This window comes from Motacilla alba, chromosome 1A, assembly GCF_015832195.1.
Source record: "Motacilla alba alba isolate MOTALB_02 chromosome 1A, Motacilla_alba_V1.0_pri, whole genome shotgun sequence".
Classification (NCBI taxonomy): Eukaryota; Metazoa; Chordata; class Aves; order Passeriformes; family Motacillidae; genus Motacilla; species Motacilla alba.
In genome coordinates, this window is record NC_052031.1 from 894,584 (window position 1) to 908,711 (window position 14,128).

General features: G+C 47.3%; 1 protein-coding gene across 4 annotated transcripts in view; it reads left to right on the plus strand.

The window, feature by feature from the left end:
• Positions 1-14,128, plus strand: part of NRF1 (nuclear respiratory factor 1) — a 60,164-nt gene that overhangs the window by 14,681 nt on the left and 31,355 nt on the right. For all 4 annotated transcript variants that reach the window (XM_038154249.1, XM_038154245.1, XM_038154248.1 and 1 more), the window contains exons 3-8: positions 899-1,013; positions 2,894-3,020; positions 4,032-4,172; positions 9,781-9,939; positions 10,588-10,782; positions 13,986-14,087. In XM_038154249.1, coding sequence (XP_038010177.1) covers positions 899-1,013; positions 2,894-3,020; positions 4,032-4,172; positions 9,781-9,939; positions 10,588-10,782; positions 13,986-14,087 — 839 coding nt within the window. The remainder of the gene's footprint in view (positions 1-898; positions 1,014-2,893; positions 3,021-4,031; positions 4,173-9,780; positions 9,940-10,587; positions 10,783-13,985; positions 14,088-14,128) is intronic.

Here is a 14,128-nt window from a genome sequence, read left to right on the forward strand (position 1 = left end):
ACCCCGTGCCTCTTGCTTAGGAACTTTCCAGCCTTCCATCCTGCAGGAATTTTTCTTTCCCCTTCCCCTTGAGCACACAGGGTTTTTAGGCCTGGGTGGTCTTCAGAACACTCCAGTAGGGCACTGCTGGAAACTGGATTTTACATTTCATTCCCTGGTAGGGCACTGCTGGGAACTCTGGATTTTACAGTTCTGTCCCTGGTAGGACACTGGTGAGAACTCTGGATTTTGCATTTATTTCCCTGGTAGGGCACTGCTGGGAGCTCTGGATTTTGCTGCTGAGAACTCTGGATTTTGCATTTATTTCCCTGGTAGGACACTGGTGAGAACTCTGGATTTTACATTTCTTTCCCTGGTAGGACACTGCTGAGAACTCTGGATTTTACATTTCTTTCCCTGGTAGGACACTGGTGAGAACTCTGGATTTTGCATTTCTTTCCCTGGTAGGACACTGCTGGGAACTCTGGATTTTACATTTCTTTCCCTTGGAACAGGTCCTTAATCCCTCAGGAAAGCCTCAGACTCCTGACGCTGTAGTTGAGGTGTCCAAGCAGGACTTGTGGAGCTGTACCTGGTTTCCTCTTCCCGGCCACCAGGATCTCCTCAGTTATTCAAATCTTGGGGGTTTTTCAATGTGTTTGGAAGATGAAACACAGGATTCTGGGAGTGTAAGGAGAACTTCAGGCTGAAATAAGTGACTTCCACCCAGGACTGAGCTGGGATCTGCCAGCCTGGGGGACGGAGCTTTCACTGCAGCGCTGCAGAGCAGAGCTCAGGGGGGGATTTGTGTCACTTGGCTCTGCTGGGGACACCCTGGGCACCCATTCCTGGCTGGGGGGCACGGTGACAACGTCCCTGCTGAGCTGCTGGAGCTGACTGACCCCTCTGTGATTTGCAGGCCCTGTGGGGATGGCAGCAGCTGCTGCTGTGGCAACGGGGAAGAAACGGAAGCGGCCTCACGTCTTTGAGTCCAACCCCTCCATCCGGAAGAGGCAGCAGACACGTTTGCTCAGGTGAGCACTCGCCTGTCCCTGCCACCTCAGTGTCCTCCAGCCAGCTCTGGTGGCCTGTGTGGTCACACCAAGTGCTGCCCAGAAGTCACCCAGCTCGGGGATTTTTTGGGAGCGTCTTTCTGCAAGCCAGGAGTTGTGTTTTAGTTTGCATTTAAAGGGTTAATGAGGCTCATCTCTGATTTTATGATCACCAGGACTGACACTCTGGTGGATCCATTGTTGTGTTTTAAGCCCAACTGGTCACCAGTTACCTGTCACAGTGACATTGCAGGATGTCCACAGTGGCTTTAGCAGAAGTTTAAGCTCCATCCATACCCCAGCTCTGCACGGGATTTATCTGCTGACAGAAAAAGTAATTTCTGCTTGATCAAACCATTCTGGGGATAAATTCAGTGTGCGTATGTCCAAATCTCCTTTGCCATTGGACAAACCCCACAGTGAAAACTGCGGGGTTTAGAGCACAGTTAGAAAGAATAATCCAGGGGAGATTCCTGCCTGAGTTGAAACACTTTTATTGGCTTTAGAAACTTCCTGTGGAGACAGCAGAGCTCCAGAGCCCTCCAGGTGTTGCATTCCAGGTGCTCTGAGGCTGTTTGCCCAGCTGATGGCCCCCGAGCCACACCAGAGCCGATGGGACTGCACAGCCCTCAGACACCACCTGAAGTTCCATGCTCTGGAAACACTTGTGGACATTGGCTGCTACTGTTCCCTGGCTTTTGCAGCAAAGCAATTCTTGCTTTTTCTGCTGTTTGGGATCTCACTGGGCGGTTAATGTTAAATTATTGGGCAGAGTTACTGCTAAATATTAATCCTTGGGAGTGAGCTCCCTGCCTTTTACAGCTCCATTCTGGTTTGCCCTCCTTCCCCCAGCTCAGCTGTTTATTGCAGTGTTTCTGTGTTTATTGCAGTGTTTCTGAAGAACAAATCCTTTTCTTCCTTGAAATATGAACAATATATTTTTAAAGAGACTGCTCAGTGAAGGAATTATTTCTTCTCCTTTCACGCAGCTACTTCATTTTACTACGTTGAGATAATGACAAAACATCCTTGTTTTTCTACTCTGACCAGCTGAACACATGTTTGTGCTTGATTTTCACCCCACTGGGAATCAGGTGGTGATTTCAAACCCCTGACTGTGGGATCTGTGTGTAGCTGGTGGTGCTTTTTGGCAACATCAGGTTCTGAAATGACCAGGACAGGGGCTGAGCTGTCACCTCACGGAGTGCTCAGGTTTTCTGGGGAAAAAACTACTTCTCTCTTGCTTTTGGAGTTTCTGCCATCATTTCTGACTCTTGCACTGCTTAAAAGGGAATAAGAGGCAGAAAATATCCAGTGGAACGTTTTAATTCCAAAGGGAGTTGCTGATGGGGCAGGTGTTGGGACACCTGGGTTTCCTGTGCTGAGCTGTTGCAATATTTCCAGTTCTTGCCTATCCTGGAGCTTGAATTCCTACAGATCTGGTTTGAGCAGGACTCTGGTGCTGGAGAATTGCACTGCTATGATCTGGATGTAAAACAGCCTCTGTCTGCAGGACTCTTTTGATGAATCATTCAGGTGCTTCAACAAAACACGAGTTTTGTGTTGCTAAGACAGAGTGGAAGTGCGGCCTCTCGCTGCCCCAGCTTTGCTGCTCTGGTGATTTCTCTTTTTACATCGATGAGAAAAGGAGAGAGGGGAGAATAATTGACATTTGAGCTGCTGGGTGACTGCAGGGAGCACAGCAGGCCTGTGGAACACAGGAATAAACTCAATATGTGGCCAAGCTGAGCAGCTGGGGCTCCGTTTCTCACCTGCCTTGTGAAAGGGAGCTGCAGTCAGAGGGGTTGTGTTTCTGCAGGGCTTTCAGCTGATGCCCATTCTCTGGTTTTGCCCTGTTTCAGGAAGCTCCGGGCCACGCTGGATGAGTACACCACCAGAGTGGGGCAGCAGGCCATCGTGCTGTGCATCTCACCCTCCAAACCCAACCCTGTCTTCAAAGTATTCGGTGCTGCACCCCTGGAGAATGTGGTAGGTGTCCCTAGGAAAGTGAGGGAAGAAATTCCTCACCTTCTCTGCAGATTTCATTCTGCTCAGGGCGGCCTTGGAAGCCTGGTATGGATCTGAAGGTCATGTTAAAAACCCTGGAAAACAGAGTTTAGGTTTTATGGAATGCAGTGCTGGACCTGGTTGAGTCAGTGATTTCAGAGATCTTTTCCAGCTTTAATGTTCCTGTGATTCCCTGGCATGATGGCAGCACTGAGGTCCTCTCCTCTCTGCAAGAATGGCTGCCTGGCACATCTCACCAGGGGGGAATATCCTGGATTAAAAATCAGAGGGAACAGGTCACGATCAAAGAATCCCAGAACCCCTGAGGCTGGAAAAGATCTCCAGCATCATTGAGTCCAAGCTGTGACACATCCTCACCTTGTCCCCAGCCCAGAGCTCTGAGTGCCACATGCAGGAGTTCCTCAGACACCTCCAGGGATGGGAGCTCCAAAGCTCCCTGGGCAGCCCCTGCCAAGGCCTGACCCCTTTCCATGGGGAAATTCCTGCTGATTCCACCCTGAGCTCCCCTGGCCCAGCCTGAGGCCATTCCCTCTCCTCCTGTCCCTGTTCCCTGGGCACAGCCCGACCCCCCCGGCTGTGCTGCAGGGGACAATTATCATCAAGTCCCCTCCTGGCAGGGATTTGTGCAGAGCCACAAGGTCCCCCTGAGCCTCTTCTCCAGACTAAACCCTAAAAAATGACATGTTTAAGCTCAGCTCTGCTGTCTGCACCTTATTGCAGACCATGCCCAGGACAAGTTCTACCTTCAGAACTTTTCCTTTCATCCCCCAAATTCTCCCCTTGCCAGTGTTACTGCAAGTTTCATCAGCAGCTCTTCCGGAGTCTCGGGGGGCTGCTGGCTGTTTCCTGCCAGCTGTGCCACTGTTTGCTCCTCCTGCTCTGCAGCACCTTGGGGAAGCTGCCTGGGCCTGCACCCTGCTCCTCTCCTGGTGCTGCTCACCTTGTTTACCTGAGCCTAACAACTCCCCGCAGGTACGCAAGTACAAGAGCACAATCCTGGAAGACCTGGAGTCGGCGCTGGCCGAGCACGCCCCGGCCCCTCAGGAGGTCAACTCGGAGCTGCCACCCCTCACCATCGATGGCATCCCCGTCTCCGTGGACAAGATGACCCAGGTGAGTGGACAAATGGCCCAGGTGAGTGGACAGATGACCCAGGTGAGTGGACAGATGACCCAGGTGAGCAGCCAGCCATGGCAGAGGCAGGGGAACAGAGGGATGTTTGGCATCTTGCAGTCACATCCTGTTGTTTTGTGTGGCTGCCTCTCCAGGGGATGCTGAGATCTCTGATCTCCTTGTTCCCCTGGGGCTGTAACAGCTCAGGTCGTGGTTGGATGTGGAGCTTTGTTAGTGGTGCTGATTCTCTCTGTGACAAAATCTTCTAGGGAGAGCTCAGGCTGCTGGGAGCAATCCCTTTGGAGCTGTTTTGGCACCTCAGAAAGTGGGAACAGGGAAATTTCCCCTGTTTGTTCCCTGTTCCATGTTTGTTCCATTCTTTGCCACAATCTTTAGGCACCAAGATTGGGAAAGTGATTGTGGACACCTTTCTGTGTCCTGTAATTCATTCCCTCCTCTGTTTCTTGCTGTGGCTTGGAGCAGAGGGGAGTTTAACCCCAGATCAGACCCTGAGGGAGATACTTTTGTTGGAGCTTTGTTAGTGTGGCTGGTTTTCTCTGTGAAAAAAAAAAAATGGTGGGGAGAGCTCAGGCTGCTGGGAGCACTCTCTTTGGAGCTGGTTTTGGCACCTCAGAAAGTGGGAACAGAGAAAATTTCTCTGTTCCATGTTTGTTCCATTCTTTGCCACAATCTTTAGGCACCAAGGTTGGGAAGGTCACTTGTGGACACCTTTCTGTGTCCTGTAGCTCGTTCTCTCCTCCATTTCTTGCTGTGGCTTGGAGCAGAGGGGAGTTTAACCCCACATCAGACCATGAGGGGGATATTTTTGTTGGAGACAGGGAATTATCTGCCCTGGGCATGTGGGAGATTCCCTTTCTCTCCAGGTCCAGCCTGACCTCCCTGCCGGAAGAAAGTGGAGGGGACTCCTCAGGGAAGCTTCACCTGGAGGGAAATCTCCTTCCCAGGGATGCAGGACCTGAATTTGGGCAGCTGTGTCCTGCAGGAGGCTCTGGGTACACCCAGTCTGAGGCACCACATCAAGTTTTAAATGCTGAAAAGCCGTTTTTTCCCAAGGGAGTAGCAAGATGGAAAGGGCAGCACACAAAGAGGTCAGAGCAGGGCAAAGATGTGCAGATTTTTCTGTGCTCTGCAGAGGTCACACCCTGCTCAAAACACCATTTCCATTTCTTAGTGGAGTCAGACAAGCTCACACTCATCATAAAATTATATCAAGCTTACTGTGCTTTGGCTGGTACAGATCATTTCCCCAGTCCCTGACAAACAAGACAGAAATAATTTGTTGGATTTTTGAACTCCTGTGAAATTTGGCCCTGCAGGAGCTGCTCATGGCAGCTTTTGTTGTGTACCAGGAGCAGTTCCCCATGGAAATGTTTTTCTCCTCCTGGTCCTGCGGGGCCTTTGCTCAGCCAGCCCAAAGTGCTGATGTGGAACCTCTTCTTTCACATCCCCTCCTGCTGCTCTGTGGTAGGAAAACAAGGATCTTTTTAGGAATGGCCCTCATTGTTCCAGCACAGTGAGGCAGCTCAGGAGAGCTTTGTGGAAAGGTTTCTCCTGAGCTGGGCACACAGGTGCCTTCATTTATTGTGGGAATCTTGATTCCCAGAGCTTCCAGTATAATTATTTGTATTTTCAGGTAAAAAAACAGCTTTTTTTTTTTTTTCAGCTAAGTTGCACAGAACCCTATGGAAAACTGGAACAAAAATAAATATAAATGTAATTAGGGTGGCAGGGAGTGGAAAAATGAGGCCTCTGCTTTCAGCAGGTGCCAGCAGGCAGGTGTAGAGGTGTCATCAGTGAGGAGGTGAAAATAATTCTCCTTTTAATTGCTCTGCTTCCCCAGTGGTCTGGAGGGAAATAAAGCCTTTATTTGCCTGGGCAAAGATGTTTCTCCAGCCTTGGGAATGGAGAGTATCACCCTCCTGGGCTGGGCAGGAAAACCTGTGTTGCACTGGGATTTTCAGCTTTCACAGAGGGGGATCTTGGTGCTTTCTGGACTTTGGTGACAGCTGAGTTTGCCCCTCAGCTTGTTCTCAGCTGCTCGTTGATGTGATTGAGGAGTAAAATTGGGTAATCTGAGCTTAACCAAGCTGAGCTCAGTGCTTCAGTCAGCTCTCACTGTTTTATGAGCAGGTGATTTGTCCTTTAAGCTGACTCTTTTTTTAAGCCCCTGCGATTTATAACCTGCTTGTAGGAGGCAGTAAAAGCTTTTCTGGCTCCTACGAGCCAGACAAAACTTTTAAAATTCTGTCAAAATCATCGTGGTGCCCGTTCACCTCCCGAGAGCTGCATTGCTGCTCTCCCAGCTGGTCCCTGGCAGGGGCAGAATCCTTGCTGGAATCAGCTCCATGCAGCTGAGCAATAGCCTGGATGGTTTTATGATTTCCCAGCTCTAGGAGGTGCAGCAGGGATGGATTCAGGGATGAGTGTTCCCTTCCAGCTCTGGGGCAGTTGCTGTTTTTCCCTCTCCCACTTCCAGGTCCTGCATGGACTTTGCTTTTCCCGCAGATCCCGAGGCTGAGCTGTGGGGATGTGTAGGAAATTGCCAGCCACAGGTTTTGCTCTGCTCTAGAAACACTTCCCTTGTTGCTTGCAGCTCTGGAGAGCGTTGGAATACAGCTGGCCGTGCTTTGGGCTGTTGCATTTGGGATTGGGATAGCTCAGTACCATTAATTCTTGGATTTAACGTTAAAAGTGAAAACACTGAGCCTGTGTGAAAGGGTGGCAAAGAAACACTTCCCGCAGTTTCTCCCAGACCCTCCATCCTGGGGCTTACCTGAGCCCTGTCCAAGGGCACAAAGTGGATTTTTCTCAGCAGAGGTTTGGTTTTCGGGTGTTTCCTGGATGGTGTCAGCAGAACCGTGGCTCCTGCAGGTGGATGTTCCCCCTGTGCCCCGAGGGCTTGGGGGACATTACCTGTGGCAGAGCCTGGCCTCGTTAGGGCACTAATTAGCCAAGTCCTCTCTGCTGCCAGAGCTGCTGATTGTCTCCCCGTGGATTAAAGACAAACCCTCCTTAACAAGTGCCTGGAGTAGCTCGAGCCCTGCACTGCCATGGAGCAGTAATTGATGGAGCTGGACACCAGGAGCCCTGCTCAGGGCAGGGCAGGGCAGCAGCTTGGAACCCTGAATGCTGAAAATGCCAAACCTTCTGTACTAAAAACCTCTAACCCCCAAAAGAACCCTACATTTAACCTAAAGCCATAAACTGAATTTTTAATGAGACTAAAATTACAAGTGTTAGTAGTTAACAAGTGAGTTACTTGATCACTACAAGTGTTAGTAAGTTTGTAGTCCCCCTACAAGTGTGTAGTTAATTAAAAGTGTGTAATGTCACAAAGTAAAAAAATTTAAGTTTAGAGTTTTAAAATATAATATATGCTATTTAAAATATATGTTATTTAAAATATATATTATATAAAATATAATCTACATATTCTGTAAAATATAATCTATATATAGATTATATATAATTTAAATATATATTATATATAATATATAATTATTATATATTAGTATATAATATATAATTAATATATAATATATAATTTTAAATATAATCTATATATTATTTAAAATATAATATACATATAATTTTAAATATAATCTATACATTATTTAAAATACAATATATAAAAAACAAAATAGAAGTTTTAAAACAAAAACTAATCCTTCTTCTTCCTTGTTCTCCATAAGTTTAAATAGTATTTTATAATTAAACAAAAAAACCGCCACATTGCAAAGTTCAAATAATTAATTATGGAGTTAAAAATAAAATTTTAAGTATAATTTCTTAATGTGTTTAACCTTAAAAAACCTTATACAAAAAATAGTTAACTGTTTTGTAACTTATTAATAGAATACTATAAATATAAATATATAAAAATAGATAATAAATATTAGAAAAATATATTATAAATAAATAAATAAATAAATATATATATATGTATATGTATAAAATTACAAGCATCTAAACCTAAACACAAAATCCCATCTTTAACACTTCAATCCCAACCTTAACAAAACCAAAAAAAAAAGCCCCAAAAATCAACAGCAACACCAGAATACCCTGCTGCTCCCAGGTTTATTTGACTAAATCATTGGGCAGAATTACTGCTAAATATTAATCCTTGGGAGTGAACTCTGTGCCTTTTACAGCTCCGTTCTGGTTTCCCCAGCTCTGCTCACTCTGCCCTGTTTGTTGCAGTGTTGGACAAATTCTTTTCTCTCTTGGGCTGTGAACGATGTATTTTAAAGAAACTGCTCAGTGAGGGAATTATTTCTTCTCCCCTGGCCAGGCTTCATCCAGGGGGCCTGGAGCATGTCAGGGCGGGTGTTGGCCCTGCAGTGGAAGGTGGGTCATGGACAGGCTGGGAAAAAGGTGCTTTAGGGCATGTGGGAGGTGGAAAAGGCAGCTGGAAATGAGTTCATGGACAGCCTGGAGCCAGTGGATGCAACATCCAGACAGGGGAACGGAGCTGGAGCACAAGGAGAAGGGTCTGGAGAGCTTCTGAGGGAGCTGGGCAGGGGCTGAGCCTGGAGCAGAGGAGGCTCGGGGGGACCTTGTGGCTCTGCACGAGTCCCTGCCAGGAGGGGACAGCCGGGGGGGTCGGGCTGTGCTGCAGGGAACAGGGACAGGAGGAGAGGGAGCGGCCTCAGGGGGGATTTGGGGAAATTCCTCCTGGAAAGGGCTGTCCAGCCCTGGCACAGCTGCCCAGGGGGGTTTGGAGTCCCCATCCCTGGAGGGATTTCAAAGCTGTGTGGATGTGGCCCCTTTCAAAGCCCAAGTGCCTCTGGATGTGGCACTTGGGGACATGGGACAGTGGTGGCCTTGGCAGTGCTGGGAAACTTAAAAGTCTCCTCCAACCAAAATGACTCCATGGCTCTATGAAATAATTTACTCTAAAAGCTCTGAATGATGCAGGGAGCTGCTCCTAAATGCAGTTTTTAAGCTCTGAATGTGGTTTCCTCTGACATAAGCAGAGCTCTCCCCTTCCTGCTCTGCTCTGCAGCCGAGCCAGCCTTTTCCTGGTGCTCCAAGGAGTCCCTGGTGCAAAACCAATCTCGTCACAAAACCCCGTGTGAGTTTTTCATTCATTTTGGCAGGACAGGGCTGGAGAAGTGTGAGATCCTGGTTTCCACATTTCAGCAGTCACTGAAGCTCCATCCCCTCGCAGCATCTCTGTAAATGATACATCAGCTCATGCCTGAGCTCCCACCACTGTAGGGACACTGAGTGTGGGGTTTTTAATAGGTTATTGTGATTTTTTTTTTGTTTTTTCTTCCATTTCAGGTTGGCTCGTTCTCTTCCTGGTAGTGTTTGATTTGTGAAGTGTCAATACCATGGCTGGGCCTTGGTGTTGTCATTTTGTTTGGGCTGATTGAATTTTGTTTCTTCTCTTCCACTCGCTGCCAAGCTGAGTCTTGGGAGAAGATGGCAAAATACTCTCCACCTTCCTTGGGCTTTGAGGCCTCTTCCAGTTGATGGCTCCAACAGGATGGAAGTTGAACCCAGTAATTCTGTACAACGCCCCTCAAAACCACCCGAGATGTGAAGCCCTAAACACCTCTCAACCTTTTGTTTGTTCCAGGCACAGCTGAGAGCCTTCATCCCCGAGATGCTGAAGTATTCCACGGGTCGTGGGAAGCCAGGCTGGGGCAAGGAGAGCTGCAAGCCCATCTGGTGGCCCGAGGACATTCCGTGGGCCAACGTCCGCAGCGACGTGCGCACGGAGGAGCAGAAGCAGCGGGTGGGTGTCTCCCTGTCTGCCTCCAAATGGAGCACGGGGGCTGCAGGCTGGGTTTGGGCAGTGGGTTTTGTCTTGAGGGACAGAAGAAAGCATCTGTGTCATGGCCTCCTGAAGGAGGGAAGGGATGCTGGCCTGTTCAGAGCAGCAGGGATCTTTGGGCTTAAAGGAAGGAGGTGTGGATGTGCAGTGGAGCCAGGGAAAATGAGAGAACTGGGTGAAAAAGTAAAGTTTCTACCAACGTGTCACAGAGATAACCAAAGGAAGCCACCGTGGTGGGGAGGCAGCAGGACCTGTGCAGGCTGGTTCAGGGCTGGTTGGGTGGGGAGGCTGGCAATGGTGCTGTGGCAGCATTTTGGTGCTTTCCCAAATCACCGTGGTTTGGAGTCACAGAATGGTTTGGGTTTCAAGGGCCCTTTTAAAGGTGTTCTCATCCAGCCCCTGCACTGAGCAGGGACATCTTCGCTGGATCAGGAGGCTCTCCAGGGTGATTCCTTGGGGAAAGGAGGGGATGAGCAGAGGGAGATTAAACATTGGGGTTGTTTGTGAATCCTTGCAAAGCCCAGTGAAGACACATGTGCAAACCCCAGCGCTGAGCTGGTTCAGAACACTTCCCTGGGCTGACTGTCCCCTGTTCCCTCCTGCTGGCAGGTGTCCTGGACCCAGGCCCTGAGGACCATCGTGAAGAACTGCTACAAGCAGCACGGGCGCGAGGACCTGCTCTACGCCTTCGAGGACCAGCAGACCCCGCAGACCACGACCACGCACAGCATCGCCCACCTGGTGCCCTCCCAGACCGTGGTGCAAACCTTCAGCAACCCCGACGGCACCGTGTCCCTCATCCAGGTGAGAGCAGCCCCCTGGATTCTCCGTTTCCAGCGCCGTTTAAACCACCAGCAGGTGGTTTGAGGAAACTCAGGAGCTAAACTTGTCCTTGGGGAATTTTGCCTTTATCACGTCTTACCCCGCAGCAAAGATCCATCCTCATCCTCTCTTCCCAGCTCCCACCCCTTGTTCTCCAGTGCAAGGATTTCTGTGATGTGGGCAAACAAAAATGAGTTTGGTGAACCTACTTAGAACAAATGCAGTCCCTGGTGCCACCACACAACACCTGGGGTGGCAGTGGGAGGAGAGGTGGTGGAACTGCCTTCCTTTAATGGTATGAAAAGTAGTTTACTCAGCTACATTTCAGGTATTATATATAATATATCTATCTATGTATCTATCTATAATATGCTTATTATATATATTAAACATAAAATATACAGATTATATATAGAAAAAATATATATGTATACGTGTGTGTGTGTATGTGTGTATATATATATATATATATATATCTCAGGTATTTCTGTGCCCCAGGTCTTCATCTGAGACCTGAAGTTTATTATATTCATTACAAACACCAAATACTTATATAGATATATTTTAAATATATATAAAAATATATCTATCTATCTATATAGATATATAAATTTCTTATATATATATATATCTCAGGTATTTCTGTGCCCCAGATCTTCATCTGACACCTGGAGTGTATTATATTTATTACAAACTCCAAATACATATATATGCTTTTTAATACATATAAATATATAGATCTATATCTATTTTAATATATATCCATATATATAAAATATATATCTCTATCTATATATAGATCAGGTATTTCTGTGCCCGAGGTCTTCATCTGACACCTGAAGTATCTTATATTTATTACACTTGTTATTTGGTGTTATTACAAACACCAAATACCTATATATGTTTTTAATACATATTAAAAATATATCTATTTTTATATACCTATATATATAAATATATATCTATATATATAAATATAAAAATGTTATATATATATATATTCATATATATTCATATATATACATATACATATCTATATATCTCAGGTATTTCTGTGCCCCAGGTCTTCATCTGACACCTGAAGTGTCTTATATTTATTGCACTTGTTATTTGGTGTTATTACAAACACCAAATGCAGATTTGTCCTCATGGAGTAAGGATTCCTCCCACACTATTCTTAGCTCAATGCTGCTCCTGTTTTCCCTGTGTTCCCCGTGTGGGAAGGCAGATTCTGGCAGCTCAGGATGTCAAAAAAATTTGGTTTTTCTCTTGAAACTTCCCACAAACTCCTTGTGGGAGTGAGATTTGAATCTCAGCTTCCCCGTGCCTCCACACCACCACTGGTGGTGGTTCCTAGCCAGGCCCAGCACTTTGTCCCTCTTGAGCGTGACATTTTTAGTGGAGTCTCAGACATGCTTGTCTCAGACGTCATGCAGATAAATCTGGGTGTTTGAGTGGGCTTTTTTCCCAAATGAAGCTTTTCAGTGGCTGTCAGGGTTTTCTGTGCCCCACCAAGGCCCAGCAGACTTGCCAGGCTGGTTCTCTTTGCTCACCTGTCCATACAATCTCCCTTTGACTGGTGTCCTTTCAGCTGCAGGACACCTGAGATGCCATTGGCTTCCTGGCATTTATTTTTAATTCTCCTCAGAGACAAAGCTGCCCATCTCCTGCCTTTGTCCTTCCCCAGCTGCTAAACGGGGAGAAGATCATTTCCATTGAGGAGGAGCTCACGTTTGCCAGGGTGGCTGGAGATGAGACCCAGGGAATGGGGAGCAAGGAGGGTGTGCAGGGAATTCTGAGCCAGTGCTGGGTGCGCGGGAGAAGGGACTTGACTCCACCATGCTCCCACAGCTGCTCTTCCTGAGCCTGGCAGACTGCTGAGGCCTTCATGGACATTGGGACAGCACGTGGGACTTGGTTCCAGTCTGGAAGCTGCCATGGATTACCGTGGAATTGCTGTGGGTTTTCTGGGTAGTTAGGACTTGGTGAAGTGAAGGAGAGATTTTGACTCTATTTTAGAAGGTTGGTTTATTATATTATGATATATATTATATAAAAAAGACTATAATTATATTATAAAGAATAGAGAGAAAAGAATTATTAGAAGGTGAGATAGGAATAGAAAGGAATTAGTAACAAAGTTTTGTGTTTCTTAGAGAATTTGAGAGCTGCTGCCTTCTTGATTGGCCACCAAGTAGAAACATCTCATATTGATTAATTGAGGAAACACCTGCTGCATTTTATAGTAGTAGATAACAAATTGTTCACACTTGAAGCTGAGGCCCTCTCAGCTTCTCAGGAGAAGAAAATCCTAGCAAGGGGATTTTCATAAAATATCACAACCACACCGTGGCTCCAGCTTGGGCTTTCCTCCCCCTTGGGGACAGCCCCGTGTTTTCTGGGAGCTCTGCAACTGCAATTAGCCACAGCATCATGGAAGTTGAGGGGGTTGGAATGGACCTTAAAGATCCTGTCACTGCCATGGCCAGGGACACCTTCCACCATCCCAGGCTGCTCCAAGCCCTGTCCAGCCTGGCCTTGGGCACTGCCAGGGATCCAGGGACATCCACAACCTCCCTGCACCACCCTCACAGTAATTCCATTATTCTTTTGACTCTGACAGCGTGTGAGCCCCCTTGGCCTGAGAGCTGTGGACATTCCTGCACTAACAGATGCATTGTTTTGTTTTCTGCCGTGGACATTGCTGCACTAACAGATGCACTCTTTTGTTTTCTGCTGTGGACATTGCTGCACTAACAGATGGACTGTTTTGTTTTCTGCTGTGGACAGTTCCTGCACTAACAGATGCACTGTTTTGTTTTCTGCTCTGGACATTGCTGCACTAACAGATGCATTGTTTTGTTTTCTGCTGTGGACATTGCTGCACTAACAGATGCACTGTTTTGTTTTCTGCTCTGGACATTGCTGCACTAACAGATGCACTGTTTTGTTTTCTGCTCTGGACATTGCTGCACTAACAGATGCACTGTTTTGTTTTCTGCTCTGGACATTGCTGCACTAACAGATGCACTGTTTTGTTTTCTGCTGTGGACATTGCTGCACTAACAGATGCACTGTTTTGTTTTCTGCTCTGGACATTGCTGCACTAACAGATGCACTGTTTTGTTTTCTGCTGTGGACATTGCTGCACTAACAGATGCACTGTTTTGTTTTCTCCTGCTCAGGTTGGCACGGGTGCCACGGTGGCCACGCTGGCCGACGCCTCGGAGCTGCCCACCACGGTGACGGTGGCACAGGTCAATTACTCGGCGGTGGCAGACGGAGAGGTGAGCAGCTGCCTCCTGCTGGGGCACCTGGGCCTCACAAA